Here is an 18,136-nt window from a genome sequence, read left to right as displayed (position 1 = left end):
GAGATGACAGGGCGGTTACAAGTTGCAGTTTCCTAACATGTAAAAAAATTATAGAACCATAGAATCATTTAGGTTTAGAAAAGACCTTTAAGATCATCAAGTCCAACCATGAACCCAGCGCTGCCAAGGCCACCACTAAACTGTGTCCCCAAGCACCACATCTACACATCTTTTAAATGCCTCCAGGGATGGTGACTCAACCACCTCCCTGGGCAGCCTGTTCCAGTGCTTGACAATCCTTTTGGTGAGGAAATTTTTCCTAATATCCAGCCTAAACCTCCCCTGGAGACAGCAGTGAGCCAGTTTTCACAGCCAGAAAGAGAACCACAAGAAGAATTCTGCTTAAAAGATTTAGTTTGGAAATTAGGAAAGCCTTTTACGTTGTCAGGCAATAGGAGGGTCCTTTGGAAACCCCTTCATCAGAAGCCACTGGACAGGAAAATAATAATAATAAAAAAACCCCAACAGCAAAGGTCAGGCACTGACAGAGAAATGTTCTTTGTGTCTTGTTCACAGGGACATTGCCCTCCCAGCCGTCTTTCCTAGCAGTCCCTCACCTAGAGCACCGTCTTGCTGCGGGACACAGACAGAGCAGCTCTGCCAGAAATCACTACACTGGCACAAACATCCCGCAAAATCCTGTCTTCTGTCAGAACAAAATCTCGTCACCTTTAAATAGAGCTCTGCTCTTGAAAAGGACTCTGTAATTTCCTTGATTGCCACTAGCCAATTTTAGGGTAGACAGAAGTAGAGGGAATTCCTAGACAGTTCTCAGGACACTGCCGGCAGCTCGACACGCTGTTCCGAAGTCCTGTCGCAGCTGGCTGGGAGGGTGGCTGCTCCTGGCGATGCCTCACACTGTTCCCCCTGTACAACCGTTGGTACCTGGGTCCCTGCTAACCCTGCTGGCACTCCTGCAGCAGGCTGTGTCCTCCCAAAAGGAGAGACAGAAAGCACTTACCGATGCAAGCCTGCTTTGTGGGGGTGCTCTGGAAGCCTTCGTGGCACTTGCAGTGGTAGGAGCCAGGTGTGTTCACGCAGTCGCCATGCACGCAGGGGCTGCTGGAGCACTCGTCCACATCTGCAAGAAGAAAAGCCTAAACCGTGAGTTGTCACTATACACAGCGAGCTACCAGGACACGCAACCAAGGCTGCCTCCTGCGAGCTGCTGAGCCTGTCCCTTCAGCTGCAGAGGTCAGCATCCCGAGAGCACAGCCAGCAAGGTCCCTCTGGGTGGCACCTCCTCCCTCAAGTGAATCAACTGCACCCTTCATGGTGTCACCCACAGACTTGCTGAGGGTGTGCTTAACACTGCTACGTATGTCATTGGTGACGATATCAAACGGTACGGGTCCCAGTATGGACCCTTGAGGGACACCACTTGTTACCGGACACTGAGCCGTTGACTGGAACTCTCTGGACACAGTCCTCTAGCCAATACCTTATCCATCCAACAGCCCACCTACCAAACCCATGTCACTCCAATTTATAGGTAAAAATGTTGTGGGGAACCATTTCAAAGGCCTTACAGAAGTCCACGTAGATGACACCCATAGCTCTTGGCGGTCACTATCATCAAAGGCCCCTGGATTAGTCAGGCACAATCCACCCTCGGTGAAGGGACGCTGGCTGCCTCTAACCTCCTCCATCTTCCACGTGCTCCAGCGTATCTTCCCCTCTGAACCGTTTACAGCCACCAGCTGCCACGCTCCTGTGGTCATTAGTCCCACCACATTTCAGCATAGCTTTCTAGCTGCACAGCAGCTTCCAGCTCCTCCTGCTGTTACCCGTGCAGCATGCACTGGCAGGAGGCACTTCAGCTGGGCTACCCACCCTCTCGCCTTTTCAGAGGAACATGCCCTAACTCCTTTCAGGCATTTCACAGGTGTTCCCCTGTTGGTTCCTAACACATCAGCAGCCCCTGGCTCTTCTCTGTCGCTCAGGTGAATTCCATCAGCTCCTGACAGACCTGGCTTCTCAAAGGTAGATCCACGATCATAGAAGCCAAAACCTTGAGCATGGCACCAGGCAGGTATTTGCCTGTTCAGTCCCTCTGGGAGGACAGAGGTGTGCTCCAGACTCTTTTAACATTGCTCTCAGTGACATACAGTCTCTTCTGGTGGTTCTAAGTTGCCTTGTCACAGTGTCATTAGACCCTATATGGAACAGTAGGAGTGGATGATGACCTGGAGGGTTCACCAGTCTTGGTGGCCTCTCAGGGATGCTGCAGGTGTGAGCTCCTGGTGGGCAGCAGCCTCCTCTAGAGGTATTGGCTGGGTGGCAACTGGGTGCTTTGGTACCCCTCAATAAAGAATCTCAAATTACTAATATTTTACGTGCTTTTCTGGTGGCACTGGTTCTAAGGCACATGGGGGACTGGATCAAGGTTGCATGGTTGGCTTTTTCTGGGTTTTATTGATTGGTTTTTCTGGCTCTTCTCTCTCCAAACGCAGAGCATTGTGTATCTTACATAGGGGCACTTCAGAGGAAGGTGCTTCCTTCCCCTGGTGCAGAGACAAGGGCCCAGTTTCCGTCATCTAATGAATTACTTGTGTCAGTCAGCTCAAGGTTCAGCTCAGGCTCACCTCCTCCTCGCACCGCCTTAAGGCAGGGCTGTCACTCAGCCTGGGACAGCACACGATACCAGGCATCAATCCCTCACTCATATTCCCAGTGTGCTGCCTGTTGAGCTCCTCTTATAACACAGCTACTTGTTTGAAGGGTTCTTCTAGCTGGGCACACTTCCAGCTAGGACATCCACCACCGCCTTCAGGTGCTAGGGGGACTTCCAGGTGCTGGATGTCCATACAACCTAAGGTCTGGACAGTTATTTCAGCCCTTGGGAGGTCTGCTTGGGTGGAGACATCAGCACAGGAAGGCTGTTCTTTGCAAGTGCGGTGGGTGAACACCGTTTTCTTTCAGCAGGACAGAGTCTCCTTATGGTTTTCAGAAAAAATAGCCCACCTACTGATAAAATGGTAATTCTTTTGAAAGATGCCATCCTTCTAGTTCCTTGCAGACCTCAAGCTTCTGAGCAGTCTTGCACAGCCACCAGCTAGCTGGGGTGACCTCCAGGGCTGCAGCCCAAGCCTGCGGGGTGAGCAGAGCAGGCAGCAGCCCGATAACTGGCAGAGTGCGCTGCCCTTCCTGCTGCTCCCTGGTCGCTGGTGCTCCCCAGGGGCTGCTTACACGGGGCTTCCCACAGTGTGAACTGCCCACGGGGTCTGTCACACCGCCCCGGGGCTGGGACAAGCTACACCGATGGCAATGTTGTGGCTGCCAGAGGAGAGCTGTCACCCTGGGTGTTCCTTGCAGGGCAGACGTACCCTTCCCATCACGCTGCCTCACTGCCTGACATGAGCCCTCTACCTCCAGCCTCTCGTGGGGAGCTCGACCGGGATGGGGGCTGCTGGGGCAGTGGCTCGAGGTGCTGTGAGGAGCAGGCAGGGGGCACAGATGGAGCTGAGCCTACTCACCGATGCACTCTCCGCGCACATCCTGCTTGTACCCCATGTTGCACTCGCAGCGGTAGCTGGATGGGGTGGGAATGCAGCGTCCGTTCAGGCAGAGGTTGGTGAAATGCTTGCAGATGTCAATGGTCTGATTCAAGGTGGCGGTTCCTGGAAAGCACAGAGGCAGCATCAGGTAGGGGATTACAGCTCCCCTGATCGCCCCAGGAGGCAGGGTGACACTGTGACAGATCAGTGATGCTCCTGGGCCCTGAACAACTGTGGGGCTGCGGACACAAACCCAGCTGCCTCAGAAATCTCTGCAGGGTACTGCGGCACCTGGCATGTCTCTGCCCTACCACCATCACACGTTCTCCAGGGCCAGGAACCTGCCCCACTGATGCACACAAGGTGGCACAGCCTCTCGGAACCAGACGGGAATCAATATTTATTGACATCCTGTGCATCTGCACACGCTGCAGCCCTGAGCAAGTAGCTGTACAGGGATGCACATGAGAGGGGTGTCCAAAGTGGTGGGAAAACCAGTTTTGTTTTGGGGAGGCAGAGCGTGAGGCGGTGATGTGAAAGTTTCATTTCTGTTTGGTAATTAGAAAGATATTCTGCACTGGAGCCTGCCTCAGCTCCCTTGCTCTGCCAGCAGACGCTGTTTGATCTGCTTCTGGGCTCAGCGTCCTGCACAGCATTAGTGTCACATCCCACCACTCCCCCCGTGTCAAAATAAACCCTGTCGCTGTTTAAGAGTGCGGGCGCTCCGCACGGCTCAGAGGAGCAGGCAGACACGCTGCCTGTATTCTGAGACAGGCAGCCAGTTTGGGTCGGCACAGTAAGAAAATAATGTTAATTACCAATGCTTGAACTTCCTGGGCCCATTCCAGGCAGACCTGGGATCCCGCCTTGTCCATTTGCCCCATTTGGTCCGATGCCTCCGGGCCCGTTGAGTCCCGGCCCAACACCATTTGGCCCGAATCCAGGAATTCCTGGAAAGCTCCCAGGGAACCCTGGCATGACTGGGAGTCCTTCGATGCAAAGCCTGCGGTACTCATCTGAAACAAAACAGCTGCCTTAGTGCTTTTCCAAGAGGGCCTGAATCCCCCTCCTGCCTCTGCCAGCGTGTGGGGAGCAGAGGGATGGAGACGGGCCGGCCGGGGGCGCAGAGGGTGGGTGCTGAGGGGAACAGGGCAGATGGGTGACACCCATCTGGTTGACACCTATCCCTGGAGCAGATGATGAGACCCAACTTGCCAGGGGTTGGGCAACGGCCTCTCAGGGTGCGTGGGGCAGCTGGCAGCGTGGGCTCCCTTTGAGCAGGAAAGGACAGGGCGCAGGGGGTGCCCAACACCGCAGAGCTCTGCCCTGCTCAGAGCTGGCGCTGGGAGAGGAGCGGCAGAGGGATGTATCCTCCCCAGGGCCTCCTGCTGCCCGCGCTCGCCCTCGTTTGGCCCCAAGGTTCGATTATGGTGGGAGCCAAAGGGAGCTGAAGGGGTAGGAGGAAAAGGATGGATTCCTGCCTTGGCTGGGCTCATCTGGCTCAGCTTCAAATGAGACCCAGGCAGGAGAGCCAGCATCCCCGTGCGACCTTGCCCTGGGTGTTACGTTGATGATTCTCCACGCCAAGCCTGGGGTACCACCAGGGCCACCAGAGCCGTGAGCTGACCGAGCAGCAGGCGGGGGTCCCTTGTGTCACACTTACCAGACCCCCGGACCGGGCACATCTCTGGAGTCTGGCCGATGGCCCAGCAACGCCCCGAGTCACAGCAGCACTGCATCTTGGTGTACTGGCCAGGAAGGTCCCCGGCACAGCGGCCCCCGATCAGAGCAGAGAAGCACGTCCCGATCCGCTGGTCTGCAGGGAGGAAGCAGGTAAGGAGACACGTTCACAACATGTCCAGCATACGCGTGGTCAGGTCCTGAGTGCCCACTCCCAATGGCATCTCCTCTGGTCATCCAGTGTCCCAACCTGACCCCCCATTCTGCCTCATCCCCCGAGATCTTGAGGTTCTCCAGCATCTCCATCTGGAGCACATTGAGGTGGTGGGGCCAGGCCTCGTTCCCCAGTGTTAGATCTCACATTCCCAGTTAGGCTCCTAAATATTAGAAGCAGCCTGATCGAGAGCCAGAAACAGGCAACAGGTGGGCGATCCCTCTCCATCAGATTCACCACGGGGAGCTGCCTTCCCTGCCCTGCAGGAGCAACAAGCTGATCCAGCAGGTTCTGGCTGAATCCACAGAGCAGAAAACAGACGAGATCCACCACCTCATTCCATGCTTCCTCACCTTCCCAGAAATGGGATTATTTACAGGTGTCTCCCTCCTCTCACTACAGCTTCTGCACAAACAAGAGATGTCGGGGACAAGCTCCCCCCCGGACCCACCAGCAGGGGAAGGGAACAGGGAGGTGGTCTGCAGGGGACCACCGCAAACATTGACACTTCTACTACTGGACACCCTGACCCATCCCCTCAGTGGGGACAGATAAACTTTTCTGGACTAAATATATTATTCCACAAAACTGCATCCTGGGGCTGAGATGTCCATTCTTGAAGTTCCTCCTCTGAAGTTAGTGTCTGCCCTGCTTATTTCTGTTACGCCTGTGCCCAAGGGTTGGCCATCATGCCCGTACAACAGCACAACAGGCCCTGGACTTGGCCACGTGGAGGGCAGGGTCTTCTCCTCTTTTGGGCTCCTGGACCCAGCCTGATATATTTTCCTCTAACTTCTGCCACTAAAAACATTTCCCTGAGATAAAACGAGTCTCTGCCTGCTATTTTGAGGGTCCCCAGCCACCCCCGCTCTAGGCTGAAGCCTTGGCCACAACCATCCCGTCCCTTGTCCTGCCTTGTGGCGAGACGCAGCTGGCTGACCACGGTGGTCGCCCTCTTCCTACACCGCTTCAGTCAGGCTGGGGGTCCGGGTATAACCCTTCCAGCGCCAGCGATCCCCGAAGCAAGGACCTTTCCACGGCCACCCTGTCCGGTGCAGTCCTGCACATCTCATGCCTGGCAAGGACCTGCCTCTCCTTCCCAGAACAGATTTCATGGCACGTGTCCCATGTCCCAGGCTTCCCGTGAGGCAGCATCCCCTGTCAGGTCCCAGTGGTCCCAGCATCTCTCGCTAAGCAAATGGAGCTGCTCCCAATTCCACGTCCCTCCAGCCCGATTGCTCTCATTCCCAGCGGATGCCTGTTTCAGGTCCTGGGTTAGTTCCCACAGCCTGGACCGCGCTGGGAGGAGAAGGAGCCCTGGGTGGTGGTTGAAGCCCACAAGCCCGGCCAAAGCCACAGACACCGAGCCTGGCACCGTGTCTGGTGTGTGCGGCTTCTGGACAGGGCCCAGGAGACTGAGGGTCTTTCACATGTCTAGCAGGCTCCGTCTGGCACCAAGTCCTCTAGGAAAACCTGGAATCTTCCACTCATTCATCTCCCGTCCTTGTTTCTCAAGTAAATTAATGAGGGGGAAAGTCTAGTCTGATTTGTCATTTGTGCCTCTAGACTGACATTAGCCAGCAGGCTGACACTTCCCTGAAATATAATTGAAATTAATTGCATGGAGCCGTTTGATCTGTGGGCTGTGGTTACATTTCTTCTCCAGTCACAGCTCAGTGACTTGCCGGGGACAGTGACCCCATTTAAAGCCAGGGTGACCAAACCAGCAGGTCTTTCTCCAGATAACATCCTTCCGACCATTCTGCAGCTCTGAGTTCAGCAGGAATGACTCCCTTTTAGGAAACTTTATCCCCCAAAGAGACTTGCAGAAAGACAGACAGGCTGGGGGAAGGGAACTTGAGTGAGGGGACTGAATGCCACACCGGAGTAGCTCCTACTCCCAGGGAAGGACAAGCCACATGGGCGTTTGGATCATCCCAAGCCCTCGATCCCTGGCACGTGGCACAAGTGCAAAAGCCGTGCCCGCGTCTTGGCAGGTTTCAGCAGATGCAGGAGTGTACAAGAGGGCTGTTTCCACAGCAAAGTGACAGGCTGATGTCACTTGGCATCAGCGTGTAGCCCCCTCTGACTCCAGAAAGAAGCCAGGGCAGGATAGTGGGGCCGTCTATAAAAGATGCACCTCAAACCCGTGATGGGAACTTAAGTGAGGACTTTGGGCTGAGCTTAAATGAACTTCTAGATCTGAGGGTGGTGGCTCGGAATACACTCTTTGGGCATTAGAGGGGACAAAGCCCAGCCATCTCCTTCTGTTCTTCTGTGGGATGTTTGCTGTCCCAAAAGCTGTGAGACAGTGACAGCCAGGCAGTTAATGGGCAAGGAGTGACTTGGAGAACACCGGCTCCTTCCCCATGGCCGGACACGTGCTGACAAGTTTGACAAGGGAGGGAGGTCACAGCAGTTTGTGTGATGGAGGGAACGGTCCAGCCTTTATTCATCTGCACAAATGTTTATTACATTCAGCTGTCTTTGCTGCAGTTTGCAATAATCTCTCTCAGAAATGAAGGTCAGAACTAATTGAAAACTCATCTGGAGCTGCCTTGGGCAGAGAGGGGTGGATGGAAAGAACAGTGGGTCCCTGAAGTCCCCCTGTGACCTCCTGCAGGACCACCCACACGCTGGAGGTAGGAGCACAAAACCCTCGCCGTTTTGTTCTGCCTTCCTCTGCAGCTGTTAAGGGAACAGGTTTGCACAATAACCTCAGTCAATCAGATAATGCTGCGGGCAGGCGAGAAAGGAGGTAAAATTCCACATGAAATTAGACAGTGCACAGAGCGGGGGATGGAGCCACGGGTCCCTCAGAGGTCTCCGATTCAGAGGCTGTGGGTCCTGTGGGGCAGGAGGTGCAGTTTGGATTGCTCAGCATATAGGGACAGGGATGACTCCAGGCTGGAGCTTCCTGGTGGGCTCCCACAGAGTCTGCGCCCATCCAGGGCTGCGATACCCTGGGCTGTGTGTCCTGATGCCCAGAAGCCCCCCCACCAGGAGCTGCACCCTCTGAGTGACCACCCGGCACAGCTGAGCTCTGCCATCCCTTTTGGGGGTGGGGGGGGCACCCTCTCTGCGGTCTGCACAAGGCATCTAAGACCTGTTGCGCACCTGCAAGGGATTTTGCAGTTTTCATCCTGATGAAAACTTGGTTTGTTTCTTTGGTAGGGGGGTAAGGAGACAGAGGAATAGAAAGTCCTGGTGCTGCTTCCCAGGGGAGAACATTAAAGGGTATTTCTCTCACTTTGTGTCTTGTCACGCACAGAAACTAAGGAGCTCCAGTGACCAAACCCAAACAAACCAGTGGTTGCAAAAGGCACTTGGCTCTGACTACAAAGGACCTGAGGGTTGTTAGCACAGAAGAGAGCTGCAACACAGCAGCCTGTAGCCAAAGGTCTCCCACCCAAGATGTCCAGCGGGGCTTGGTTTGCAAGGGAGAAGGGTGCAAACAGGAGCCTCGCACTGTGGTGAGGACAGTCAGTCCGGACCAGTGATGCCAGTTCCTTTGCTGGCAAGTGCTATAATAAATTCACTGCCTCCCTGGCTGTCCACTCTTCTCCAAATTCACCCTCCAGTTCAATGGTTACAAGGCTGAGCTATAAATGCATCCCTGAAATGACCTGATAAAACATGATTCTCTCTAGGGGGAAATGCTTTACAGACGTATAGATGGAATGACGCGCTTTGCAGGCTGGGCTCCTGCACCGGTTCACACCGTGGAGCCACTGTGGAGCTGTTCTGCACCCTCTGGTCCCTGCAGATGCCCAGACAGAGCCCTGCTTGGCAGCATCACCCCCTCAGCGCCTTGGGAGCTGCTGGGGGGCTCTGCTCAGGGGCTCTCCCCAGCTCCTTATCAATCTGTTTTGAGCCTGTGACCCTCACACTACTTCCCTTTCGTCATTTCTTGCCCTCATAAATATCTCCTCGTATTTCCTCTTTCCTCTTGCTCTTTCCTCTCCTGGATAATGACCAAAGCAGGCAAAAACCGTTCTCCCAGCAGGAGAAGTCCTCAGTAACACCCTCAGGACCTTCTCTGAGCCCAGGACTTTGCAATGACAAGCAAGATCTGGCCCTACCTGGAACTTCAGGCAGTAAATCTGCCGATGTTGCCCCAGAAGAGATAAGACCCAAATCTCTCAGAGCTTTGCTGCAGTGTCAGGGGAAAAGAGCAAAGAAAACAATGTGCAGGAGTGCTGACTTGCAAGGAACAAGGGAATACCCTGTGCTTGTCTCGAAATCTGAAAGGGCATTTTTCTCATTTGAAAATTATTCTTTTAAGCTGTTCTTGAAAAGCAACCTATTGTACTAAAAAGAAAAAACCCTCAAACTCACAGACTGCTGGAGCAGATCCTTCTGCTGCCTGCAAAACACTAAGCCTGTCTTTTACAAGCATAAATGAATGAAACCGTTATGAACATGTGTGGAACTGGATTCTTTGTGTCAAGCACAGGTGGTTGAATCATTCAATAAATGTTCATTTCAAACTATGACAGACTTTCTCCAGCTCCGCTGCTGTTTGCATTTTACTGAGGAAGGCAGTGAAAGCAGCTAATGAGAATTGGGATCAGCTCAAGCTCAGTGTCTTGCTGTTTCAGCTGCAAAAACTACAGGAGATTATTCAAATGCAATAAAAAGGTGTTTACCTTACTAAAAAGGGAGGGGAAAGGGATGGGAATATATCAAGGCTGCCACCATAAAAGTCACCACACAGCCAGTGCTGGTGCCCCATGATATATGAGACACTGCGGTCACTTCCAGTCTAAATATCTGTGAGGTGGCAGCGTGACAATCTCTTCGGCTCTCTCCTGATGCTGTTTGTGCTCCAAGGGTGGCCACATTATTTATTAATTTTCAATTTTACAAACTGTCTATTTGATTTATTTCATAGGATGTAAATCGTGGGCTTAAACTACCATAAACTCTCCAAATGAGCACTAAACCCCCCTCAAACGATAGAAGCAGAGTTTGCAAAATATGGATCCTGGGGCAACAAGACCCCAACGGTAACTGTGCCTCTTGCCAGAAAAAATATTGTCTGTCCCAAAATGTGACAGCACACTAGCAGCATATATTAGCTCAGGGAAATGGCTGGAGCATGATGTATTGAGTTCAGATGCAGTCATAGTCCACTGCAGCTAACTAAGCTTTGGACTATTTTTAAATCTGGGCTTTCTAGTTTTATTTAGTTTTCATTTCTTGAAGCGCTTGGTTTCAAGGAAAGTGGGGAAATGTCCATATGACTCATCTGGGCTTATGGCAGGGTCTGGGAAACAGGGAGGAAAAGAATTTAATTCCCATTAAAATCTATCAGATTCCCAAACAAGGTGACTGGTATGTTATACTTTACAACATTTTCTTTCTGGAAGTAGAACATGATTAATTTTTACTCCAGGTTCTGTGGATATAAAATAATTTGGAAATTATTTTTTCTTCTGTATTAATTTCCCAGACTTTCAACAGAAAGCTGTACCTGACATTTTCCGTGGCACTAACAGTGGTCTTTGCCTTCGCTGTGACAGTTCCTCTGTACAAAACCTTGCATCCTTGCCTTTTGAAAGGGGAATGAACTTTCTGAACAGCGAGGCAAACCCTGGGATTCATTTTGACTGAAGTAAGTGCCCCTGCTGAGAGCGAGTAAACAGAGAGCTGATCTATTTATCATAGAAACTCTTGTCTGTTACAAAGAGAAATGGACCATCAAATATTTACAAGGCTTGGAAAGGAATTTTGATGTGTTAAACATGCAGGATTCACTCCAGGCTCTCTAGTCCGGAGGCAGGACAGCTAGTCAGTCTGGGGAGAGCTTGCCTGGGCTCCGGCTGGGGGGAAGCTTTGCAATACAGGCACCCTGAGCCAAACCCAGGGGCGAGCAGGTACGTCAGAGCCGGTGGAGGGGCGCACGGCACCCCACCAAGCCCTTCACGCCGTCGGCAGGGCAGGAACTGCAGGACTGTGATTTCCACACGAGCCTGGGAGTCATTTTGTTGCCAGAACTCAGGTGCTGTGGGAGGAAGGTGGGCCACAGGGTGATATGCGGGAGCTTACGTGGCAGCCTTGTAAACCTGCAGGTTCAGACGGGGCTGTGCTGGGGACGCACCTCTTTCTCCCCACCGGGTACAGAGGGGTCCGGGCAAGCGGCTCGGCACAACGCAGCTCACTCCCGAAAGGCTGAGCTCCGTGAGATGAAGCCAATCCACTCCACAGCCCTACTGATTATTAGCTTGGGGCTGCAGGGATTTACGAGCCATGACCTGTGGTCTAAGCAGGAAGGAGGAGGAGATGATAAAAGTCACCATCTATTTGCACTGGTTATACAAACACTTGGAGTAAACCTTTTCCCCCTTCACTTCTGCAAAGCAAGCGGATGAATGCACAGTTGTGGGGTGTTGCCCCTCACTGGGTCCCTCTACTCCAGGAAGGTTTGCAAGCCTGATGTTCCCCTCACAGGGTCCCTCTGCTCCAGGAAGGTTTGCAAGCTTTCCTTGGATGTACAGCCGCCACCACCACGTGCTGGCTCTGCAGTTCAATTGTCGGGGGAGCACGGGTGTCTCTCCCCAGCTGCTATCTACTACAGAAGAAAAGGGGCAGCAGCTGAGGTTCTGTGTGTAGGAGCACAAGGACCCTTCCTCAGACAGACCACTATCCCAGCTGGACACCTTCCACCCCAGTGCCCTCAGCAACCCAAATACTTTGAGCCCTGAGACAGTGCAGTCCAAGCTGTGGAGATGGAGAAAGTCCCGGTTTGCAGCAGCATCAAAACCTGTGACCAGGACAGACCACGTCACCCACAGCATTGCAAGGACAGCACATGGAAAAAAACATTTTCCAGCTATTGCAGGAAAAAATGTGCCCTTTGATGGGCAAATCTAGTGCTCACCAGATAGCACTTTGCAAATCACCAGGTCTGGATTTCAAAGTGTGGTCTCTCCCTGTATCTGTGCTCCTGAGATCGATTTAGCATCTTACCAATGCAGCGTGATCCATCAGGGCTGGTCATGAACCCACGTGGACACGTGCAGACGTAGCTGCCTGCTGTGTTGGTGCACTCACCGCCATCACACACACCAGAGATTGCGCCGCACTCATCCACATCTAGAAAAGAACAAACCAACAGCCATTATTTTATTTTTCCCTGCAAACCACCTCCTTTCCTATCCGCAGCATGGATCCAGGACCAGAGCTGGGATCATAGGGGATGGGAGCTGGTGTTATGGGTTGAGACTGTAAGTGGCCACCTTGCAGCGGGTCAGGCAAACACGAGTCCCCCGGAAGGTGATACCGAAGGTGATGCCGAGAGCTTCATGGAGCCCGCAGGCTGATCTCTGCCGACACTGTAGGTCTGTGGGTGATGTAAACCATCCTGCTCCCTGGAGTACAAAGGGAGCTTCAGGACAGAAACACGTCTGTGCAGGTGCCTGCCTGGCTGGCCAGCAGGGCCCTCCGTGTGACTTGGAGGAAAGCAGAGGTGCAACACCAGAGACAACGTTGTGTTTTCAAACAGCGCTGGGCTTATGCACTACTCACCGAATTTCTCCCTACAGGAGGAATTTAGTTCAATTTTACATATGTTCAGGCATTTAAATCCACATGAAAATGCATCTATACCATCGGTTAGGCTAGAAGGGTCTGGACATACCATTCTGTTGTTCAGCTCCTCAATCAGCAATCCCGTTTTAGTGTGAAATTCTTTGCATATCAATGCCATAAGCATGCCATAGTTTGAACTACTTATCACAGGGAAGATTAGATAGAGATATACACAGAGTGCCTGGAGAGATCACACCTAATTATGCACAGCAATCAAAGAAACACCACCCATGTCAGCAAGCCCTGCCACACACCGCTGCAGCAGCAGCCTGTTCCTCCAGCAGCCCACTGCCATGCGTGTGACAGCATGACATACCAGTGAGGTACATCCCTCTGGATTAAAGAGCACGGAAAATAAGGACATTGCAACAAGATTTTGTCAAGGCACAACAGCTGGACTCAGACACCAGAGGGACCAGGCAGCCCCAGTGCCCAGACATACAGTAATAATTGCAGAAAGGTTTTAAAAGTACCAAAATTCAGAATCCATCACCCCAGCCATGGAGCTTCTGATGTTTGAACGTACGATGTGCTCTGCAAGCATCTGGCCAGGGTGGAGACATGGCAGACCCTCCCCACAAGCTCCACGGCCAAGGTTCTGGATGCCTGGGTCTGGATCCTGAAACAGAGCATCTATATTTGAAATATATATATGAAATATATATACTTGCTCAGAGTTAATTTTAATCCACACTGGAAGAACTGAGTTGGAAAGATGAGACACAGGCTTTGCTTGAGAACTGCAGTGTTCTCCAAACTTTCCAGGCCATTTGTATTAAAACCTTGAGAAAACTGAGCAGAAAAATCAACAAGTACCTACACAGATGACACAGAGAGAGACAGCCTATAACTTTTTGTTGCAGCTATCACTTGGGACCTGAAATTTGGAAAATCAAAGGGAACAGAGTGGCACATCAGCTATTTTGAAAAGGGCAATCTGTTTTCAACAAATTTTGACCAAAATGTCAATACAGTTAAATGTACACAGAGCAGAGCCATGCTTGTGGGGCACTTGACTCTAAGGACTTGACGGGAGCAGGGCTGTAGATTTTTTTCTGTGCTAACTGAAATATGTTTCAGAAGCCGAGATGGAATTAGATCCGACCTGTAATGAATCCACCCAAAGCAGGTGGTTGGTGGTTATGGTCCAGGTGGTGGTAAAAGACAGAAGGAATATTTGCCCAATAGTGGTTTTTTTTTGGTGGGGGGGAGAAAAGTGTCTTGGCAATTGGCAAAATACGTTATTTCTGCTAAGCAACTTCATTTATTGCATTTTAAATCTATCATGCTGTTGTGAATGGATAAGGGGATTTTTATATGCAATTCAGATGCTGCCTGAGGCTGGCAGGAAAGTAATGAAAAGGAACTGGTCAAAGTCTGCTCCTTCGAGGGGATTTTTCTGATGTGAACAGCAAAACAGACTGCACAGCCTGATGGCATTAGCATGTGTGGAGGTTAGAGTTGCTGCAGGGCAAAGCCTAATCTGCAGAAAAAAAGGGAGAACAGCAAAAACCTCTCATCTGGGAGTGGGGATGGAGGATGCCTTTGGAAGCGCTCCTCTAGCAGACTTCAGTGATGAAGGCAGCACACACACATGGGAAAGAGCTACCTGAACCCACCCCACCAGGGCAAGGGAGGGACCAGAAGAAACGTGTGTTGGGAGCCAGAGGAGCCTGGCTGTGGTGATGGATATGAGCCACAGTGACAGTTCTGAGAAATGGGCAAGACATTTCTGTTGGAAATGGGTGTGGGCTACCCAAAGGGGTGGTGAGCTGTGTCCCGCCCAGCATGAAACAGAAAAAATTGAGTTAGGAAGGAAATTTTCTGACTGCAATCTCACAGTGCCATGCAGTGGCTAGCGATGCTAGTGCAGCCCTGGAGACACGCCGAGCAGGGGCAGGTTGGTGATGTTACCTCTTCGCTGGGATCGTTCCTGGATGCCGCGGTTCTGCGTGGTGCCAGCTCTCAGAAGAGGGTTCAGAGCCTAGGGGGATGGCTCAAGGCTGGGAAATCCTGCCTGACATTACAAGACTAGCAGCACTCCATTATATTTATCCAAGAACCTGTGAGGGTGGGATGGGATCGTAGGAAAGAGACACACAAAGATGATGTGGAGAGCACGGTGCTCTGAAGTCTCAAAAAGAGAAGATGAAAACTGAAGCTGAGACATAAATTCAGGCTGGGATGAAGCAGACAGATTTATACCAATGGTAAATAATATTTAGCCTGTGTACTCAGGGATAGGGCTAGCTCCCCCCAGGCTTGGGATGGATTCAGCTCACCTAACATCTGCAAGAGGATCCGTAGCATAGGCACAAATCCAAGGGAGGGCAAGGGGGCATCAATTCTGGCTGCACAGAGGTGATTCTCAAGGACTAAGCGTCGTCCTCACTCCTCCAGAAACATCCTCAGAGACTTCATCTTTCTCTCCCAAATTAGAGAGGCTGCCAGGAGCCTTCTCCCAGGCACTGTGACTCCACTACACCAGCCTTTGGACAGCCATGGATGTCGGATGACGCCAGTTAATTCACATCACCCAAAAGCCCCCACCTTGCTCTGAGGGAAAAGAAGTATAATAGGGTCTGCACTGTCAGACCTTTAGAGGAAAAGTGCAGGAATGATCTGGCCGGCGGTACGTGTTCCGGTGCGGCTGGCTGTGTTCGATGGGTACCGAGCAGGCATCGCCACCGGAGCTTTTTCAAGATGCCATCTGTGTGCAGCAGAAAGAAACAATCTCATCCAGGCAGTAATTGATCACATCTGAACGGAAAGGTCTACACAGAGCAGTTGTGCCCTAATGGTGATGATTTTTCCCTGCAAAGCGAGACACGGTGAAACCCACCCCACTCAGCTCCGCGATGGACATGGGCAGTGCCTGTGTTTAAGATGAGCTGACCTGCCTTTTGAGTGAGGCATATGGTATGGACAGAGACCCCCCACGGGGGCTTCATGTGGTCAAAGAAATAATCTTCAGCTTCCCCTCCTCCCTCACACAACCTGTTACAAACACAATTATCTTCTGTTTTACTTCGGCTGCAGCTCTGAGTCCTGAGGAACCAAGTGAAACCTGGACGTCAAGGTGCACAAAATCAAGCCCAAGTGCACAGGGCAGGTTATATGCTCATGTACCAAGAGGGGAAGATGCATTCCTGTTTGGCATCTTAGGAACTCTAAAATCATGCTTTCAGCTAGCCAAAGACTGCGGCCGCCTTTTGCAAGCAGCAGAGACGTCGCCTCTGTCCTTGCAGCACTCCTTCAGCTCTTTGATGCTCAGAGCCCCCCCAGCAGACCAGCAGGACTTGAAACCTGGATGGGCAGCAATGCAAATCCACAGAAAACACTTCCCCCACCTGGGCCCCTGCAGCCAAAGAGATTTTATCACTACAGCCTGCCCCGTCATTTAATTACAGGCCTGTGTTTGGTTACAATTTGCAGAACACTGGAAGGAAAGAGCTTTATGAAGCAAAAGCTGGATGTGCGATTAGAAAGAACAGCTTAAAACTTCTGCAAGGCTCTCCTGAAGCCTGCTGCACCAGAGGTCTGGAGGCCAGCTGACTGGCAGGCATCTTGTTAGATCAATACTTGGGACGTAGCTCAGTCATCCAAGAAAAAGCCTATGTGTTTGAGGGGGGAGCCACTGCATTCCATTCTTAAAGAAAAACGGAGTTAATTCAAAAGGTTAAATCAAACTGCAACTTTTTTTTTTTTTCCCCTCTTGAAAACCCCAGCTCAGATGGGAGCAGTGTTAGCAACCCAAGAAGCAGAAAAACCGCCAGTTTCTCTAGACGGCTCGTACATCCTGTACTTTGAGAAACTGAGCTCAGGGCTTTGTTGTTTCAGTTCTCCCCCCTCACACACACATTTGCCTCCTTTATTTTCTCATTGTAAAGCATCTCCTAGTTTTGATTCATTCAGAGCCGAAGCCCACGGAGAGCCCGACGCAGCAGGACGGATATGTACACCTCTCATTAACACCCAGCTGCCAGCTCGGGGTAGGGAACGCTTCCAACTCCAACCTGGCTACTTGACGACTTTTCCAACTCTCTGTTAAAAATTAAAGCAATATTCTGCGTGCTCCGCGCTTCAGACAATGGCAGAATTCAGCGCAAACGTTGATTTTGGATCTGGTCTCCAGCTCGCTGGGTTGGAGTTGGCCTGGTCGTTAAGGCTGAAAATGCTGGAAGCCAAAGGCTACAGAGCTTCAGAAAGAGCTGCAGTCTGCAAAGCCCATCCAACACGGGTGCCCACAGACATGTCGAAACCCCAACCTTTCCATCTGGTAAAAAACCAGGACTTGATGGAGAAAACATCTCCGTGTCACGTAGCAGAGGTCATGCCTCATCAGCCCTCTCTCGTGCAGCACACGGGACTCTCAGACCTTCCCTTCCAGAAAGCACAAAGAAACCACAGAGGAGCGTAATGGAACCCCCCAAACCACACCAAATCCATGGGAATGAGCTTTTAATGGATCCAAACAATGAGCTCTTCTGTAGACATTTTGTAAGAAAATTGAAAACATGCTAATAAAAAGGCTATCATGTTCCATTGGTGAGGAAAGTGGGGCAGCCTACCCACTCTGCTCATGGAAAATGCAGGAAAGCTCACTCCAGTTCAGAAACATGAATGAGATTCAACAGAGTAAAAAATAAACCCTTGTCTTCATTAGAAAAGCGGAAATTTTGCGTGGCGGTGACAGAAGACTAGCCTGTAGGGACAGAAGTAGCATCTAACATGTCACTCTACAAACACTAAAGAGAAAGCAGCAAGTCAGAAGAGGCAAGATTTGTAATTAAAGGAATTGTTTTACTCCCTTGGCAGAACCTGTTTCCTGGAGATGCTGAAGACAGACAAAAAGGACCTGCACTGGTGGATTTGAACAGAGCTTGCTGCACAAAGCATGCGGCGCCTTCCACTCCCTTGCCTGGTGTTTCTCCATGTACTTTTTTGTATCTTGTATGTTATCATCCTGGAACAATTTTGGATGCGAGACACTTATTCCTTTTGGGGCATTGGAAAGCATCCTGGGTGAGGTACTGGCATTACATACTTCACTGATAACGGAGCTGGCTTAGCATTTTGTTATACAGGAGAGGAAGGGCTATTGAGAAAATAAGTTAAATTATTGGCAGAGAACCACTAAAGTTATGGAAGG

The 18,136-nt window shown here is 51.3% G+C and overlaps 1 protein-coding gene across 1 annotated transcript in view; it reads right to left on the bottom strand.

Annotated features, from left to right (window-relative positions):
* Positions 1 to 18,136, bottom strand: part of LOC102057796 (fibrillin-2) — a 109,747-nt gene that overhangs the window by 37,589 nt on the left and 54,022 nt on the right. Inside the window, exons 9-13 of the mRNA XM_027801398.2 lie at positions 12,364 to 12,489; positions 5,161 to 5,313; positions 4,316 to 4,513; positions 3,477 to 3,620; positions 962 to 1,081 (exon numbers count right to left, since the gene is read on the bottom strand). Coding sequence (XP_027657199.2) covers positions 962 to 1,081; positions 3,477 to 3,620; positions 4,316 to 4,513; positions 5,161 to 5,313; positions 12,364 to 12,489 — 741 coding nt within the window. The remainder of the gene's footprint in view (positions 1 to 961; positions 1,082 to 3,476; positions 3,621 to 4,315; positions 4,514 to 5,160; positions 5,314 to 12,363; positions 12,490 to 18,136) is intronic.

This window comes from Falco cherrug, chromosome 4, assembly GCF_023634085.1.
Source record: "Falco cherrug isolate bFalChe1 chromosome 4, bFalChe1.pri, whole genome shotgun sequence".
In the NCBI taxonomy this organism is placed as follows: Eukaryota; Metazoa; Chordata; class Aves; order Falconiformes; family Falconidae; genus Falco; species Falco cherrug.
Note: the sequence above shows the minus strand (reverse complement) of the source record. Positions and strands in the feature narration are given on the sequence as shown.